The sequence below is a fragment of the Strongyloides ratti genome (assembly GCF_001040885.1).
Source record: "Strongyloides ratti genome assembly S_ratti_ED321, chromosome : 2".
Taxonomy (NCBI): Eukaryota; Metazoa; Nematoda; class Chromadorea; order Rhabditida; family Strongyloididae; genus Strongyloides; species Strongyloides ratti.
In genome coordinates this window covers 3,223,792-3,243,530 of record NC_037308.1, presented here as the reverse complement: position 1 = coordinate 3,243,530, position 19,739 = coordinate 3,223,792, and the positions used below count along the sequence as shown (strand labels likewise).

The window sequence follows — 19,739 nt, the reverse complement described above, 5'->3', positions numbered from 1 at the left end:
ATTACATTATATATTGCTTGCTTAAATACTTGAGAAGTAAATATATAAATAACGATAACAATAGTTGGTTTTTATATCATTTATCACAAGTATATTTTTATCAAAATATGTAAATTCAAACAGAAAAAAAATTTGAAAATTATTTTTTACAATGAAATTAAAATAAAAAATTTAAAGTTATGAAAAAAGTTGTAAGGCTTTATTTATTTTAAACCCTAAAATATTATAAAAACTATTCAAAATATAAAAGTTCTAAACGATATTACTTAAAAAATGAATTCAATTGATTATTTTAAAAAAGTTTTACTTTCTTTTGTGTATTAAATATTTATTTAATATATTTTTATTAAAAAGTGTTTGCAGTAGTTAAACCATATAATTTATATAATAAATATATTAGTTATATCCTGTATGTTAACTTTCACTGTTAACCGGATGGAAAAAAAAAATTTTTTTTTAAATTCTTTATTATAATTTCCAATCAACAATCTATTATTTTAAATTAAAAATACAAAAAAAAAATTATTATCAAATCCCTTTGTCTGTCCAAAAAATTTGGAGAGGATAAAAACAAAAGGCACCGTTCTTACTAATTTACGAAGGAGATAAGTCTAAATTTATTTGGGATTCTTTATTATGAACAGCAAATAAGTTTTTGGGTAGATCCTTGTTGTAATCATCACTGATATATTCAAAAAATGTTTGACCTAACCTGCCTTGAACTTTTCTGATCATTCTAGTAAGTGTTTGTCCATTTATTTTTGAAGAAAATGTGAAAGGATAAAAACGATCACGATGATTTAATGCTCCTCCATAAAAAGGTATTTCATTATAAATATAAGAATCTGGTTTCATCATATCACTAATAGGAGCTCGATAAGTAACGCCTCTTTTTCTTCTAAATTCAAAATCTTCTTTTACATTACCATTAGTTTCCTCATCAGATGAATCACTATCGTCAAGATTGACTTCAACTAAATTTCTTTCTCTTATATTAATTGGTATATCTCTTTTAATTTTTTTGCAATTTATGGATTTAACATATTTATCCCATATTAAACTTTGTCTTTTCTTTCCATCTCTAATTTTTTTGGTTTTTATATCAATTTTTCTAGTATATTCATCAATATCACTCATAATTGAATTCATTACATAACTAACAATAGTACTCTTAGGCAGGTTTTCTTTAGATATTATATTTTGAGATTCTAAGTTAAAAGAAAGTCTCATATTAAAAATATTTTCATTCTCTTCAATAATACGATATTTCAATTTTTCCCTTTTTTCCATTTTCTTTAAAAGTTTATCAAAAATTTTCATATTGTTTTTGAGATATAACATTTTTATATAATTTCCCTCTTCGCACTTCTTACTTCGTCTTGTTTGCATTTTTTCATGTCTTTTGCGAAAACATATGTAAGGATTCACCGAATTGAGACCTTCTTTACTACAATCTGTCTTTACCTTAGGCATTAATGAACTTAATCCTTTTTTATTACATTCTGCTCTTTTATTTAGCCATAGATCATAAACTTCACCGACAATTCCAGGTGTCATATCTTTTAAAATATCCTCTGCTGTACCCGGTAGACATAAACTTGAATCAGTTGATTCATTTTCTAGAGTTTCAATAACACTCTCAAACTCTTTTATTGTTATATATGGTCTTTTATGTAACCATTCATAATCTTCTTCGTCTGCATCATACATGTTACATGGATTAAAAAATAAATATGACAATGGTAATCTTAAATATTCTTTTTTATCAATTAATTCACTATCTACCACTTTATATAAACATATGTACAAATCATGATCAATTTCTTCTGTTGGTCGAGTGGGTATTAATGGAGCTGTTTTATCATTATCTTTATCTAAAGTATACAACTGTTTGATATTGATAGCTTCCTTAATATGTGTTTCCTAAAAATTAAAGTAATTACAAATTTGTTAAAAAATGAAGTTAACTATTCCACAACAACATACATTTTCTTCATCTTCTTCCATTCCTGTTGGCAATTTGACAAGATATCTCCATCCTGGTGAATCATTGAAGTCATCAAGCTCATCTTCCATATACACACTCACCGCTTTGTTCAGATCAAGATTTCGGGCTCGAAAGGGTGGCAATGTCATGCTTTGGTAAATTGTAATTGTAAAAACATGTCTCGAGTGATTAAACAATGACAATTTCAAAGAAGGACACTTCAGTCCAAACAATTTTGTTTTTATTTTCCATTTGAGAATTGGGCTTCAAGGGATTAAATCTGAATAAAACATATGTTGTCAGGGTTGATTGAATATTTTAATTTGAGAATAATTGATATAATGTTGTCATCCTTATATATATATGATAACATCTTCCAATAAATTTTTTATTTTTTTTTAGAGAAACTTGATCATTGATAAATGTATGATAAATATGATATTGATAATAAGGTTTTTTCCTTAACTAGTTATCATTGTAAAAATATTTTTATAATTGCGAAATAATTTGTCTCTACTTATTTAATTTTAAAATAAAATTTACAATTTATAAAAATAATTAGAAGAAAAAGAAAATATTCGGCAAATAAAGTGTAAACTTTAAACTTCTAATAGGTAATAATCAAGTATACAAAAAGTAAACTGTTAGTAAGTTTTTCCACATACTTTTATACTTTATTCCAAAATCGAAGAACAAGAAAATGGTACCCTGTCTAAAATGTACTAACTTGTCAGGCACACCTAATCAAATTCTATTTATACACATATGTTATTATATAAAATTTCCATTATGTTGATAAATATAATTATATAAAAAATTTATAATCAGCCGTAATATTTTAAATTGCAATTAATTTTTCTATATTATTACTTTTTTTCAACATTTAAAATATCAGACAACTTTATGCTTTATCAGAAGATATTTATTTTACTGATTAAATTATCTTTTTTATAAATATTTATGACTTTCTTTATCCTTTCGTTTTATGTTTTTTTATGGATTTGGTAAATCTTTATATTAGTGAAACGTTTATATTTACGTAATAATTTAAATTCAGATTAAAAAAATAAATAATTAAAAAATATATAAAATTTTTTCTATAATTTTTCTAGTTTTAATGTCAAATTTATATTTATTTTTTCTTATCATGATAATTTTTTTTAATTATTTAACTACTTTTATATATTATAATTTTATAGTTTTTTTTTCTTTCTTTTATATGTAAAATTTTATTTACTTTAAATTTCTAAAGTTTTGACAATTTATATAAGTTTATTTACTAACAAAAATAATTTTTTTTTAAATAAATATTTTGCTACTAGAAAAGATATGTCTAGTATATTATAATTATCTCAATATTTAATTATTTTTACCTAATATGGTTATCGAATGATTTTTCTTAAAAAAATCCAAATTATTACTATTCATTATTTTCTTCTTAACTTTGAGATGGAAGTAATTTTTCTATGGTGAAAATAAATCTACCGTTTTAAATTTTTCCCTAATTTTTTTTATAAAATTTCCTATTATTTTCTATTTTTACAAATTTAAATAATATTTAATTAATATATTTATTTTAAAAAAATTTAAAAAATTTGCATACAAAAAAAAACTTTTTTTTATTATTTAAAAACTTTTCCACTATTTCAAATTTCCTCCATGACATAATACTTCACTAAGTAATGTAAAAACAATATCCAAATTACTTAAAGTTAAAATAAGTGCTTCAAAATAGTGTACCCACTAAAGTGGGCCTTAGCGAGTAAGCTTTAGAGGACGAAGAACAAGGTTGACATTGTGAACTAAATAGTTTACTAGAACAGTACCCGTTTCCAGTAAACCTTATTCTAACTTCCTCTTAATTAGCTATAAATTCCTATCCGAAGAATATTCCTAAGTAATGTTAATTTGTTAGTTGTTGTTAGTTGAAAAATAGAATCACATGAATTTCTGATATGAAATATTTAATTTTCCACTTCGATCTTTATATTGAACTTTAATAAGACTCTCTAGAATGGTAGGGCTTTGTCTAATCATCGGAATCATAGCTCCCATTACAACCTAAAATTAAAAAAAATTATTTAATTAGTAATAAAAAATTATCTTAAGTATTTCCTAACTTAAATATTATTTGTATCATCCTATACTAACATTAAATATTTTATTAAACTAATAATTTATATTTAAATGTTTGAAGTAGTAAGTAGTGTATTATAAAAATGTAAATGAAAGAAAATAAAATAGTTCAAAGCTTAAGAAAAAATTTCCCGATAATTTGTTATCTTGTTAAAATTTACTTTTGTTATAGATATTTTATATTACTTAATAAAAATCTTACCATTCTGTGTAGTAGATGGAGGAAATTTCACATGAATAGTTTGATTATGAACAGCAAACAAAGATTTTGGCATTTCATCATCACTATTACTTTCATTAATATATTCTAAAAATGTTTGTCCACACCTTCCCAAAGCTTTCCTTACCATTCTTGTAATATATTGTCCATTAATTTTTGAAGGAAATGTATATGGAAAGAAACGATCACGATGCATACTGAACTCGGGTCTACTAAACATGAGATCTTCATAATTGGGATTATCTGATTTAAATAAAACATCGTTAGGAGCCCGGTATGTAACACCTCTTTTTCTACGAAATTCAAATTTCCCTTCACCCTCGTCATTAGATTTTCTTTTGCCAGGACGATTGTCATCTAGACTACTTTCATCAGCTTCAAAACACTTTGTATTATATGACCATTGTTTATCACCAATATCTACTTCAGAATCAACAGTTTTAGAAGATTGCTTACGCCTGCGCATTTTACGTTTCTTAATTTGTTCATATCTATTACTTTTTTCAACCAGTACATTTGAATTATCATTATATTCCTCAAGAACATTTGTTAGAGAAGTTGTCACACGGTCCATAATAACACCTTCCGATAAGTTTTGTCGTGATATTATACATTGAGCTTCTGAGTCAAATGAAAGGCGCATATTAAAAATATTTTCATTTTGTTGTACAATGTTTAATTTTAATTTTTCCCTTTTTTCCATTTCTTTAAGAATCTCATCAAATTTCTTGAAATTATTTTTAAGGTACAACATTTTTTCAAAGTTTTCCTCTTCACATTTCCTATTTCTCCTAGTTTGCATTCTTTCAGCTCTCCTACGGAAACATATGTATGGATTTGAAGAATTATGACTATCTTTACGAGCTTCTGTTTTTAATTTAGGTATTAACGAATTCCATCCCTTACTGGTACAAACACTTCTTTTACTCAACCACAAATCATATACTTCACCAACAATACCAGCAGGCATATGTTTTAGTAAATTTTCTGCAGTCTCTGGAAGACATACATTTGTATCTGAAGATTCTCGCTCAAGTGTTTCAATAATATTTTCAAAATCGTTAATTTTAATATATGGTCTTTGTTTTAACCATTCACAATCTTCTTCATCAGCATCATACATATATCGTGAATTAAAAAATAAATATGATAACGGTAGCCTTAAGTATTCTGTTTTATTTATTAATCCTGGATCTACTTTTTTATACAATAATTCATATATTTCAGTATCTATGATTTCTGTGGGTCTTGTTGGAATTAAAGCAACTTTTTGATCATATTTTTCTCCTAATGTGTACGCTTGCCTCGCATTTATAGCTTCTTGAATGTGACTTTCCTAAATTTTAAAAAAAAATTATTTAATTATTTTTTATTCTAAAAAAGTATATTTTTTTTAACATACATTCTCTTCATCTTTTTCCATTCCTGTTGGTAATCTAGTAATATCTCTGGAAGCTGTAGCATCAGCCGTTTCATCGAGTTCATTCTCCATGTACACGTACATCCGTTTGTTTGGATCGATGTTCCGTGCCCTAAAAGCGGGCATTCTTGTCCCATGGTGAGCCATGGTCCAAAATGCAACGGGGTAACCCCGTTAAGGTAATTTGGTAAAAAGAAACTCTGTTTTGTTTTTCTCTGTCTTGAAGAATACTTATCGTTGGTAGAAATATATTTTGAAATATAGCCGCGGCTCCTCCAGGGAGACGCGCGGCAACGGCAACAATCTTTTCGCCAATTACTGTACAAATTTTTCATGAGATGTATAAAAAACCATGGGACCAGAAAGCCTTAAGCTTAGTAAATATTCTTTTAATAAACAGACAGTAACCCCACAAGTAATCGTGTTTCTAAAAGATCATAAAAGATTTAATATACAATACATAAAATTATCGATTAATTGGAAAAGCGAAAAAGTAAAATACATATAAAATAATTATAATTATAAGGTAAATTACATAAGAAATACAGTAAAAGAAGTGTAGATGTAAAATTTAATAATTAATATATATTAAAGGATTTTTAAATACTCAATTAAAGATTCAGAATCGTTTGCCATAATCTTAAGAAATATTGAGCGCTGACGTGTCGCTAAACGCGTCCTATCGATGAAATATTAGTCACATTTTTGTTAAAACGAAGCAACCTTCCTACTCTACTTTGTATAATAAAATTTTGCAGATTACATTTTTAACCTCTCTATGTTCTCTTTCTTCAATGGAGCACAGTATGTGTTATATGTAGACAACAAAAGTTTGCGATGATATATATATCTCTCAATTTTAGTAGTATAGTAAAAGAAAAGGCACAATGCACTTTAACATTTTACACAATATACTCATATGCTAGAGTTGAAAGAGAAATTAAATGGTTAGAAAAAAAAATAGTGTATAAAACTTAATGTATAGAATAAATGAAGAATTAGAGTAACGTTCATTTGTACAGAATTATAAAAAATGTCATATATATTATAGTGCTCAAGTATAATGCTTCGTTACAGATGCATAACACATTAACTCAAATAAAAGTGCGCGGCAAAATTAATATATTAATATTTTGAAGTATTAAGTGTGTAGCATTAAATTAAGGGATCAATTTTAAAGTTGGTGTCACAATAGAGTTACGCAAATTTAAAGTTAATAGAGTTTTTTTTTTTTGTTTAATTTATGATATTTTAATAATTTATTTAAAAAGTTTATAAACTATTTTTTTTCCTTGTATTCAACTTTTTATAAAAAAAAAGTGAAAATATACATAAATAGCGGAAATTTATTATAAAAAAAATTCTAAATTTAGAATAGAAAAAATTGATAGTAGAATTTTTTTTTTTTTACTAATTTTAAATTTTTTTTTTAATATCTGCAGTAGAATCAATGGAATCTGTTAACTAAATATATTTCAATCAACATTCAGCATTGAAATATTTTCAAAATTAATAAACTTATCCAGAAGAAATAAAATGTGAAACTTGTGAAGGGTAAATGATAAAAACTTATGTGTGATCATTCTCTCTATCTTAAAAAAAGATTATTTATGATAAAAGCAAAACTTTTTAAAGTTTTTTTTTTTATTGAAATAGAATTTGTTTTTTTTTTTTGATTAAATTTTTTTTAAATTAATTGTTATCTAAGTAAAATATTCTTCTAAATTACTATTCTTCTCTTAAAAAAAAAACTAAAAAATACAATAGATGTTGATATTTGATTCAGTAAAAGTGTTTATAAATTAATAGTATTCTAATCTACAAAAATTTTCCTAATACGACATCATTTCTAAAATTGAGCTAAATTAAGTATAATATTAAAAGGACTTGCAATGAATTTTGTTTTACTCTTTCTTTTCATCATACTTCATGCACACTTCATGGTGTGCATTAAAGAAACCTTGAAAAAAAAATTATTGTTATAAAAAAGAAAATTAAAAATCATATTTTACACGTATCTCTTGTTGTTTATTTAAATTTTATGGTTAAATTTGTTCATAGGAAAATAAATAATAATTAGTCTTGTAATCTCTTATCACCATGACTATAAAAAATGACGTAGATACGTAACATACATAAATAATTTTTATATAAAATATCATTCACAATTATATTAATTTATAGCGTAGGTGTTGATAAGGAAAATATAAAATTTAAACATTCTAATAGATTTGTTTGTAAATATCAATTTAAACATGAAACATTATTAAATTTCAAATAAAAGATTTAAATAAACATTTATATAGAACAAGTCATTAGCTTCATGTTGTCCAAGTATAACTAACTTACAGGGGTTATTGTTATAATTACTATTGTCGCTTTTTATTAAAAAATTATAACTTTCATTAAAACTTATATTTTATTTTTATTTATTTTTAAAAAAAATATATCATTTGATGAATTAATATCCCAATGTTTCTTTAATTTCGATTAAATATAAATAAGTTGATAAAATAAATATTTAAAGAGATGGTAATTTTCCGTGTAATCCATCTGTATTTGTAGTATTTCAATATATTATCTGATAACTTTGTTTTCAGCATAGAATGAAGCGCGTTATATTATAATATATTATTAAAAAAAAATGTATGTTACAAGCACTTAATAATAAAACACTATAATAAAATACTAATATAGTTTGTTTTTAAATTAACCACCCTTCATAATGGCATTTTTTAAAGTGTTGCATGATATAAAAATGTTTCATTTGAGAATTTCTTACGTAATTTTGTCATAAGTTATCAAAGTTTAATGTCCAGCATATTGAAGTATATTATACTTATTATATAAAAAAAAATCATTATAATGTATATGTATTCTATAAATACTTTCGAAATATTTTGTTTATTTTATAAAGAATATATCATAATAATAAGTAAAACTTTTAAAATATTTTATTGAAATGCTTAAAACGATTTCATTAAAAAAAATCTTTTTAAATTTTTAGATATATTTATTTCTTAATATTTTTCTCAGTCAAAAAATCAAATGTTCCAATTAAAGTAAGCTTATATTCTATTAATAGTTAATATATTCATAAAAGTTTATCTTTTAACAAAAATGTGCAAAAAAAAAATTATCAACAGAATCTAAGATTTATATTATGTAATATTTATACTAAAATAATTATAAAAAAAATATTTTAAAATGTTTGAAACCACAGAGATAGAAAAAATGTTAACAATACTATTGTTGAATTTTTTTTACATCCTTTTATCTTGTATCTTAATGAGTTTTAGATAGAGGAAGAAAGCTTTAATGAATAGCTAGAATTATATATATATATATGTATATAGTTTCTTAGAATTTATAAATTATAGGGAAAAGAAAAAAAAAAATAAGAAATTTAGTTAAAAGACGATACCAGTAAACATGAAATATAATATTTCTTTGGTTCTTTCATTTTTAATGAAGACATTATTTTATTATCTTTACCATTCTTCAAACAAATTTTCAGAAAACCAAAAAGTTTCTACATTTTTCTGAATCTGTAGAAATAAATCTATATCATTGTATGCATGCCTTCAAATAAATTTGTTAAAGGTATTATCAAACAAAATTCTGATTGTACTTCACTATTTAGTTTTTCTAAATCTGATATTCTTCTACATTTTCTTAAGAATGTCATTTTCTGTCATCCTATTAATGGCATCACTGTCAACAGAAATACTTTAAAATGTTATCAGTTGTTTTTCAATATGAAAATAAATATTTTAGTTTCCAATTTCTTTACTTTTTTTGAATTTTCATGATTACATTTTGAATTTTTATTCATTTCTGAATCTTTTGTATCATATGTTATAAAATTTTCCCTATATTCTTGTGAAATCAAAATAGTAGTATTTTTATCTAAAAAAAATATTGGTTACCTTTTTGAAGTTTTTCTGTCAGAATCAAGAATTCAAAAATCATATTATTTTTCTTAAATATATATTTACTATTAATATACTAGAAACCAATAATTATTTTTTTTTAAAATAATTTTATACAAATTTTCAAAATTGTGGTTACATTAAACTTTTTTCTCTTGTGATTTCAGAGGTTTTAAATGTAATAGTTTTATTTTCAGACAAAACATTTATATTATTTTACACCATACTAATAATTGTACTTATCATTGTTTAAAATTCTTTTTATCATTTTATACTTTTTAAATTTTGTCTCTAAAAATATTTTATTTATATTATTGAAAATTTCAAAGTAAAAGTTTCTTTATAAAATTTTACTATACTGTTCTTGAATACTTTTTTCAAATTTCCATGACACTTTATTTTATTTACTTTTTCAAAGAAGAATTACTGATCTTTTTTTAATATAAATTTCATTTTAAAATAATATTTCTTATCTTTTTATTGATTATTTTTATATTTGGAAGTGAAAAATAAATGTATTTTTTTTAAAAATTTTTTTCTAATTTTCTTAAAAAAAGTATTTATTTATAATAATTCATTTCCTTCTGTTTTTAAAAAAATTTTTTTTATTAAAAATTAAGAAATTTTTATTGAAATTATAAGAATAATAAAAAAAAGGTTTATTTAAATAGATTTGAAAGAAAAAAAAATAAAAAATAATGTTGGATGAGATATAAAGTACAATCTTATATTAATTTATTTTTAAAAAAATATTTTATTTACAAGTTTAAAATTAAAAAAGACGCGGCGTTTTTTTTACTAATTTATTCTTTTCAAAACATTTTATAATGTTATCATATTTCCAAGTGAAAAATTTTATCACAATATAGTATTCTTAGAAGTATATCATTGTTTCACTATTATTATTTTCTGTTTTTTTTGTTATAGGTTTTATAATTATGAATCAAGATAACGAATCAAAGAAAAATCAGTTTAATCCCGATGATTTTGAAATTGTAGCTTTAGATGATATTGAAAAAGGAAATATTGATTTAGCGGAAGTTCTTAAAAGGAATGGACATTTTGGTTAGTTGATAAAATATTTACATTAAAAATATGAAATTTTAGATGAGAATGATGAAAATATAGAAGAAGCTGAGTGTGAGTATATTGAAGATGAAGAAGGTGATACTGTAGTTGATGAAGCAATAGGACACCTAATTGGTCATGAGAAGGATGTTTTTTCAATTGATCTTCTTGACGGAAGGTATCTTGTTTGTGGATCAGAAGATGACTCTGCTTCTGTTTGGGATTTAACACAAGATCTTAAAAAAGCTGCATTTGTAATTTCATCTCATAAAGATTCTGTGACGCAAGTTAGATTTAGTGCATCAAAAAGACTTCTTGCTACTGCTGACATGTCAGGAACCATTATTATTACTGATTTACAATATCAATCAACAATTTGTTCTTTGGAAGAAATTACAGATTTAGAATGGATTGTTTGGCATCCAACTGCTGATATATTATTTGCAGGTGGTGGTGAAGGAGTTATATGGATGTGGTTGATAAGTAAAACCGGTGTTGCACAAGCTAAATGTTATTTAGGACGTGGTTCTACATGTACTGTTGGTAAACTTTTACCAGATGGTAAAAAATTATTAGCTGGTTATGAAGATGGTACTGTTCGTATCTGGAATTTAAAAGATTCTACTTATACTGAAAATGTATTTGAAGACCCAATTACAACATGTGACATACATTCTACTTCTCCTATTGGAGCTGTTGGCACTGAAGGGGGAAAAGTTTTTGTAATTAATCTTGATAATAAAAAAATTCTTAAAACATTTAACTTTTCAAAGAAAGATAAACAACAAGATGAAGATGATAACTCTATAGAAGATGTAAAATTCCATCCAAAACAAACATGGCTTGCTGTAGGAGTAAATAATGGTCAAGTATCATTGTATGACTGTGGTAGTGGTATGGCTCGCTTTGAATTCAAAGGTGATGAGGCACCGATTGTAAAGATTACATGGTTTACGTTATCGTCAGGTACTATTGTGCTAGTAGGTGCAAATATTGATGGTGTTATCAGAATTTGGGAAGGTAAAAGTGGTGATTTGTACAAATCTATAAGTGGAGGAGGCGCAGAGATATACGATTTTGTTGTTGATGGCGATGAAAGGAGTGTAAAAATATTCAGTGCATGTGCAGAAGGTGTAGTAAGAGTATTCGAGTGTGACTAATTGATTTGTTCACAGCTGTGTAATTTACTCAAACTATATTGATATCAAAAAAATTTTTTAATAGTATCTTTACTTTATTTTAGGAATATTTATTTAAGAAGTTGTTTTTTTGCCATGTTGTTTTGTTATTTTTTGTTGTTAATAATATCTATAATGTACTGGTTTATTTTGTTTTATTTGAAGAGTTAATATCTCTATTATTTTATTAAAATAATAACAGAATTAGGAGAAATTCACCATTTTATAGTTTTTGTGTCCCTATGAACTAAAAAATGATTCATTATATAGTTATATTATGAGAAACTCAATAACCATATAAAGGTACATATTTTTAGTACAGGTAACAATTTGTACTAATTGATTGTTTAAAATATTTTTTTTTAATCTTTATCTTTATGTTACTATTTAATAAGTTAATGTTTCTTTCATAGAAAAGAAAAATATATATCATTAAAAGTCGATTTTTTAGGAGTACTTAAATAAAATTAAAACTTATTTAGATTAAGAAGGTTATAAAGTATTATGGATTTATATTATATTTTTTAAAAGTAATTATAAAAACTTTTATATAATTTTTGTAAAATTCTATTTATTCAACTTTTAATATTATTTTTTAATTCGTAGTAATTTAAAAGAAATTTTTCTATTACAAAAAAAGGCTTTATCTTTATTCTAAAGATAATTTTTTTTTTAAATTAAATTTTTTACATAATACGTCATTTAGAACTGTTTGAAATAAATTTATGATAGTAAAGCAAAAATATTAAAACTATATTTTTATTTGATTAAAATTTATTTAAAATTGTGGAATGTTGTCACTTAACAATATATTATATGGTGAATATCTTCGTTTCTAAAATTATATTAAAAATAAACTTTAATTATTTATATTGTTTTCAGATTATAACTATGACGTATGTTATGTATAGGACTACCACCTTAGGTGTGGCACTTCAGCAGACACTTGATGATATGGTGACGAGTGAACAAATAAACAAGAAATTGGCAGAAAAAGTTTTGTCTACATTTGATTCTTGTATAAATAATGCCTTGTCAACAAAGACAAAAAATAAGACAACGTTTAAAGCTGAAAAACTTCGGGCATATAGATTTTGTGATAACGTTTGGACATTTGTAATGGATAATGCTGAATTTAAAGATAACATACGCTCTGTTGAAGGCAAAGTTGAGCGGGTGAAGTTTGTTGCTTGTGAAGCAAGTGGATCCAAAAACAAAAATACACATCAATAAAAGATGCCGCTGGCGTCATCTAACATTTATATATTATACATATTTTATAGAAATATTTTGACTAACTACATAGTTAATAAAAACATACTAATATTCAACCAAAACAAACAAAATATATAGTTTTTACCTTTACAGGTTTATATATTTACTAAACAAAACAAATTATATAGATTTTATTCTATCATATTAAATTTTAAATGAAAATTGAAATCCTATTAATTTCTAAGTAATTTGGACATCTTATTTTGATAACAATTATATTACAAGTAAATTAAAGTATATGCTAGAAAGAATAATTATCAAAATTATAAAAACAAATTGTTCCCTTTGAAAAATGAAAATTGTATTGAATTTTAAAAGACACCAAAAGTAGCATTCTTCATTCTTAAACCAACAATATTTCATTAAAAGGATTTTTATTTATTTTTCTAATCAATGTAAAAACATCATTCAAAGTTCTTCACCAAGAAACAAAATAAACTAATTTATTGTAACATTAAAATAAAAAATTGAATATTGTCAATTTTATACTTTTTTTGATATAATAAAACTTTGAATATAGTTATCTTGATATTTATATATACTTATTTTGAAATTAGTATTTTTTAATGTTGCCTATTTTTACCTTAATCAAAGTATGATAATAATTCATTTTAAAAAAATATAATTTATTATATATAAATAGATTGTTGTAGCATCTCATATATCCTAAATATCTATTAAGCTTAATATATAAAATTAAATTATCTAAAAATTAAACCATAAAAAAAATACTAAAGTTTTTTTTTTAATTGATTAAATATTTTGGCAAATATATTAAATATCATGGATAAAAAGTTTATTATTTACAAAATAATATAAATTTAAAAAATAAAGCGACCATAAATACATAAATTACCAATTTTCGTGATGAAAGTTCCTGGCGTAAGGCATTTGTTATTATTATTTAAACTAAACAAATAAAACAATAAAGTTTTCATTACTTTTATATAAAATATATTATTAAACATTAATTAATATTTGTTTTTTTTAGCAACAAGATGAATTATCAACTTTATCGTAATACAACATTAGGTATTGAATTGCAGAATACTCTTAACAATTTTGTTGAGGACGGAAGTATAACACCACAATTAGCTCAAAGAGTTTTATGTGTCTTTGACAAATGTTTTAATGAAGCTCTTCATAATAGAACACATAATAGAACAACATTCTTGGTATGTTTTACATTAACATTTTTATTTTGTTTTTAAAATTATATTTTTAAAATAAATTTTGTAGGCTGACAAGTTAAGAACATATCGCTTTTGTGACAATGTATGGACATTTGTTATGGAAAATGTTGAATTTCGTAATCCAACCCACCCATTAGAAGATGTCATTGGTCGTGTAAAAATTGTTGCTTGTGATGCTAAAAAGTCATAAAATTTTGGTACTAACGGTTCATATAATTATATTTTGTAAAACTTTTGGCAACTAATAAAAAATTAAGTAATTACTATACTTTATTATTCTAAGAGACCTAAAGTCGTAATTAGCAAGGATCCAATGATCAGATTGTACTCTTTCAATAATTCACCATTGAAGAAATCTAATAAGGAAGCTATTGTTTTTTTTTTAAATATTTTTTTAAATGTTTGCTTTCTTTAATAATTAAGTAATAAAATTAATTCGAAACAACTGACTATACAATTAATATGTTTTATTTTGAATGTTGGTTATGCTTTCTAAATTTTTAAAATAATATTTATAGTTTTATAAGAATTTTAAGAAGCATAATTTTCTAAAAAAAATTTTTTTTAAACATATTAATATTACTTTCAGATACATTTTATCAAATTTTTATTACCATTATTTGATAGTAAATATTCTAATTCTTTTTTATAGAATTTGTATTTTTTTAATGAATTATAAACTGTTTTAGATACTTAACCTATTTTTTTTTATTAAATTGTATTTTTTTTCGTAATTTAAAACATATCCCATTTATACCAATTTTATAGTAACATATTTTGTAATAAGATAAAAAATTGTATCATAATTTTCATTAAAATATTTTAATTTAAATTAAATATATTTTAAATTTTTTTTTGGAACTATCTTTGAAAAATTTTAATATTCATAAATTTCTTTGAATTGGTTTTTTAATTTTTGTTCTAACTCATTACTTTGTATATTTCCTTTTTTAATGAAATGTGCAAATAATGAAATGATTATGATTTCATATTCAAATTTGGTAAATTTTTTTGTTTTTGTAATTGTATTAAACTCCATTAACGCATCATTTATTGTATTTTCAGTCAATTCTTGACAAGTTTCTATTTTATTTTTCAAATTATCATAAAGAAATATTATTGCTGATAATATATAAGCTCTTTTTCCTATAAGTGTTCCATGAATAAGTAGTGTTTCACAGTTTAAAGAATCAATAAGACATAAGATGTTACTTATATAAAAAGGTGAGAGAAAACAATTGTTTAATTTCCAATTAGCTACATATAATTGAAGAATTGAAGTTTCTGAAGAACAATTTGTTTCTGACAAACTAGTTTTTTTAATTTCAAAATCTTTTAAATATATTCCAGTGATATTGGTTTTTTCTTTTTCATTCATTGTTATTGTCATATCAGACAATTTTTCAGGAAAATAACCTGGTGCGTATTCATAAAAATGATCATTATAAACTTCTGCATTTGTATAATTAAAACAAGAAGCTAAAGTTACAATTAACTCGATTTTCTTACAATAAGCAAATTTCCAAAATTCAATTGATGCATCTAAACTTAAATTCTAAAACAAAAATAAAATTATTTTTTTAAAATAATTTTTCACATACATTGATGATGTAAATACAAGATTTTTCATGACACAAATTTATCATGGTATAATCAGTGCGAAACTCAAGTTTATTAGATAGTTTTGAATTAATAAATTCTTCTTGATTCGTATTGTTGTACCAATTAAAAAGTTTTATGCAATTCCTGCTGTTAATATATTTTAGACAAAAATCTTCAAGTTTATCACAAACATTTTCTTCCCTTTTTTTTAAATTTTCTTTAAAATTTTTTTTAAATGGTTTGTAAGATGGTTGTATAAATCTATTATAAATAAGAAATAAGAAAATTATAATACCTGGAATAATTAAACTTTTATTATCACTTTCAACATTAGACAAATGATTATTTCTAAAATATATTTAAATTATTTTTTTAATAATGATTTAACTTACAAATTATTATTTGATTTAGTATAATACGTAGTTTCAATAATTTCTACTTTATCATTACCATAATTTTTACAACTATAAATATGATGAATATTTTTATCCATTATATCAGATGTTTGAATTTTTATACGTACATAATTTTTTGAAGGATTATATATATTCAGATATTTTTTGATTTGAGTTGTTTTAATACTTTTTGAAGTTGTAAAAACTGTTTCATTTACTTCTAAATAAAAATTTTTTTTATTTAATAAAGATTTTTTTGAATAACAAATTATTTCTATATATTGTCTTTCTATAAGATTGTATAATGATGTTCCAGCAAGCATCACAAAATCATTATTATCTTTTGTTGTATTATCAATAGTTATGTTTTCTCTTAAAACAATATTAAATGAAAAGTTACTTTCAATATTTTCAAAAATAAATGATAACGAATGTATATTTTTTTGAATATCATATACAAATAAAGCACAGTTAATGCCATCTCTTTGAATAATATAATTAAATTCATTAGTTAGCGTCGAATTTTTATAATAAATATTAATATTATCACCATAATAATATATATGTTTATTTGGTTCAAAAGTTATTAGAACATTTTGACCTGAAGAATAATTAACTTCTAAATCATAGTTATAATTTGTATAAACTGTTTGTCCAATAAATGGTGTTCTTACTAATGTATAATAAAAATGAATAAAATTTTTACTTTGTAATGGTATTAAAAATACAAAAAATAGTATTAAAAGTTTCATTTTAAATATATTATTAATTAATAAAACAATTTTTATTTGATAATAAGCAATTATAATATAATAATTTAAATTTATTTTTATAATATTCAAAAATTTATTTCATTTTTTTTTAAAAATATTTAAATAGTTTAACATATTTGTTTTTCTATAGTACATGTTTTTGTTATTTATTAATTTAATCATTTATTCATTATTTATCATTTCTTTTGAAGCAGATGTAGCAGTATTTTATACAAAACAAGATGAAAATAATTTAGTTCTTCATTATATTAGAGAAAATTATGTAGCAAGTTTTAAAGTTGTTGTAGAAAGAGAAAATTATTGTCCTAATTTTGAAGATATTACAATTATTAATAACAATGTATGTACACTTCCAATAGTTTTTTATCCGTAAGTTAAAAATTAAAAAACAGTTGTATTTTTATTATTATATCTAATTTATAGATTTTTAAATAAAACAAATGTTGGTAAAAATAACTGTTTTTTGAAAGAACAATTTAAAAAAAACAATATTAACAATACTTATTTAGATAATTTAATGGAAATAAAACATTCTAAAGATATATGGATAATATCAGCAACAAAGAAAGATAAAAAATTTACAAGTATTATTATTAAATCTTCTCCTAACTTTCATTATAATATTCAAACAGCTGTCAAAAATGTAATGAATTTTATAGAAGAGGAACATTTTCATGAATGTAAAACAAAAAAGAAGGTTAAAAGATTTGCTTTTATAACACAAATATCTAGTGATTTTGTTGTGATATCACGACAATATTTTATTTGCGTTATGATACTTCTTCTGTTAAGCTTATCAATTGGAATGTTTCTTTTAATTAAACATTTTGTAACTGGAACAAATAAATTAAAAAATGAATCTGTAGTTTAACATTAAAATTATAATAAAATAAACTGTTATGTTCATTATTATTATTATTTTAAACATAATATATTATATAATTTAAAAAATTATTATGAAATAATAACAAAAAAATTACTCAAAAATTAAGTAAATATATAGAATTTTTGTTAACCTAAACATTATCTTTTTACAGAAAAAAAAAATTTATTTACAATTATAAATTAAAAAGCTTATAAATTTTCTCAATCTTTTGAGATGATATCTTGAAACACATAATTTTGTTATTATCTCTAGAAATTGTACCAGCAATATTAAAATGATTATGAATCAAAATCTTATCTGCAACAAAGTAATCATCAAGGTTATTTTCAATATACACTTCACCATAATTTGGATCTAGTATAAATGGATAATTTAAATCTGGATTAGAACCCTCGGTTAACTTAATAAGTCCAACAATACTACAATTTTCATTAACACCACAATCCACTATTGATTTTTTAGCTCTTGTTTCTAAACCGGTAGTTAAAACTGTAAGTTGTTTTTCAGTTTCAGATGACATTTCATCAGATGGTATATTAGGTACACCTATTTGTCTTATAACTTTTATTGTACCATCAGAATCAACAGAATTCCATGAAACTGTACCAAGACTTTTTCTAAATACTAAATAATGCAAAACATATGTACTTTGTGCATCAATCGAACATCTAGTTATATTTCCATCAATATCAAATTCTTTTATCATTCTACCATTAGGAAAAATCAAAAATTTGTCATGTTCAACTGGATGAGCAAGTTCAATGTTATATAATTTACAAAAATTTCCTTCAACAATACCATTTTTTAAATATACTTCCGTTTTTTTATCTAAAATACCAAATATTGTTCTAATACCTTCAGGAATTGTTGCCATTTTTTTCAATGCTGCTTTATAAATATCCTTATCAATACCATGCATTTCACAATACATTTCATCAACAAATTTTAATTCCTCATCTTCTCTAATAATTTCATTTTTTTTATTTAATGATATATATTCATTCATTTTTGCTTGTCTATAATTTTGTAAAAAACATGTATTAATAAATTCATCTATTCCATCACCATCTAAATATTCTGGTAAACCACAATCAACTAACAATCTTTTTAATGCTGATTCAGGATGTTTTGGTTGAATTCTATCAGTAACTAAATAATCAACCATTCCATTATAATCAAGAGGATAATTAACAGACAAAATTTTTGTACTTTCAGCTTTTTTCTTTTTATTAACAGCAAAATTAGATGATGCTGGTTGACAACTATACATAAATCTTACCAATTGTAACATACTACCACGTTCTCGTTCAAAGTTTCTTTGAAAATCATCAACTATTCGGGAAAGAGCTTGTATATTTACAGAATCTTCATGACATTTAAATAATTCACTTGTATTTTTACATTGAAAGTTATGTCCTAATGATCTAGTTTCTTCACTTAATCTAGTATGGGCATCATTTACCATTAATAACCCAATTCTCAATGGTCCATTTATTAATTTTGCTAATGCAGTAAATTTTGTGTATATTATATCATAAATTGACCGTACACCTTCAGATCTTATCTTAAATCTAAAATGATACATTGCTTTTGGTGATGATAAACCAAACATTATTAATTTTGCTAATTCTTTACTTAAATTTTTAACTTGATTATTATCATCAGCTGAAGCTT

The 19,739-nt window shown here is 22.9% G+C and overlaps 7 protein-coding genes across 7 annotated transcripts; 3 read left to right on the top strand and 4 right to left on the bottom strand.

Annotated features, from left to right (window-relative positions):
* Window positions 1-594: 594 nt before the first annotated feature.
* On the bottom strand, window positions 595-2,076 carry SRAE_2000102100 (Enhancer of polycomb-like protein; the record flags this gene model as incomplete). Its single annotated transcript, XM_024651923.1, has 2 exons — window positions 595-1,923; window positions 1,987-2,076. The coding sequence occupies 2 exons, from the start codon at window positions 2,074-2,076 to the stop codon at window positions 595-597; spliced, it is 1,419 nt and encodes a 472-aa protein (XP_024505551.1).
* Window positions 2,077-4,016: 1,940 nt separating this feature from the next.
* On the bottom strand, window positions 4,017-5,910 carry SRAE_2000102000 (Enhancer of polycomb-like protein; the record flags this gene model as incomplete). Its single annotated transcript, XM_024651922.1, has 3 exons — window positions 4,017-4,048; window positions 4,326-5,679; window positions 5,746-5,910. The coding sequence occupies 3 exons, from the start codon at window positions 5,908-5,910 to the stop codon at window positions 4,017-4,019; spliced, it is 1,551 nt and encodes a 516-aa protein (XP_024505550.1).
* Window positions 5,911-8,811: 2,901 nt separating this feature from the next.
* Window positions 8,812-13,174, top strand: SRAE_2000101900 (Angio-associated migratory cell protein; the record flags this gene model as incomplete). The annotated part of the gene is made up of 6 exons (XM_024651921.1): window positions 8,812-8,825; window positions 10,565-10,575; window positions 10,623-10,760; window positions 10,803-11,899; window positions 12,212-12,244; window positions 12,824-13,174. The coding sequence occupies 6 exons, from the start codon at window positions 8,812-8,814 to the stop codon at window positions 13,172-13,174; spliced, it is 1,644 nt and encodes a 547-aa protein (XP_024505549.1).
* Window positions 13,175-14,214: 1,040 nt separating this feature from the next.
* Window positions 14,215-14,599, top strand: SRAE_2000101800 (Transcription initiation factor IIA subunit 2; the record flags this gene model as incomplete). Its single annotated transcript, XM_024651920.1, has 2 exons — window positions 14,215-14,391; window positions 14,456-14,599. The coding sequence occupies 2 exons, from the start codon at window positions 14,215-14,217 to the stop codon at window positions 14,597-14,599; spliced, it is 321 nt and encodes a 106-aa protein (XP_024505548.1).
* Window positions 14,600-15,286: 687 nt separating this feature from the next.
* Window positions 15,287-15,799, bottom strand: SRAE_2000101700 (Hypothetical protein; the record flags this gene model as incomplete). Its single annotated transcript, XM_024651917.1, has 1 exon — window positions 15,287-15,799. One exon carries the CDS (start codon window positions 15,797-15,799, stop codon window positions 15,287-15,289), a length of 513 nt encoding a protein of 170 aa, XP_024505547.1.
* A 1,513-nt stretch (window positions 15,800-17,312) lies between these two features.
* On the top strand, window positions 17,313-18,050 carry SRAE_2000101600 (Hypothetical protein; the record flags this gene model as incomplete). Its single annotated transcript, XM_024651916.1, has 2 exons — window positions 17,313-17,548; window positions 17,603-18,050. 2 exons carry the CDS (start codon window positions 17,313-17,315, stop codon window positions 18,048-18,050), a joined length of 684 nt encoding a protein of 227 aa, XP_024505546.1.
* A 187-nt stretch (window positions 18,051-18,237) lies between these two features.
* SRAE_2000101500 (Hypothetical protein) lies at window positions 18,238-19,677 on the bottom strand (the record flags this gene model as incomplete). The annotated part of the gene is made up of 1 exon (XM_024651915.1): window positions 18,238-19,677. The coding sequence occupies one exon, from the start codon at window positions 19,675-19,677 to the stop codon at window positions 18,238-18,240; it is 1,440 nt and encodes a 479-aa protein (XP_024505545.1).
* Window positions 19,678-19,739: the final 62 nt, after the last annotated feature.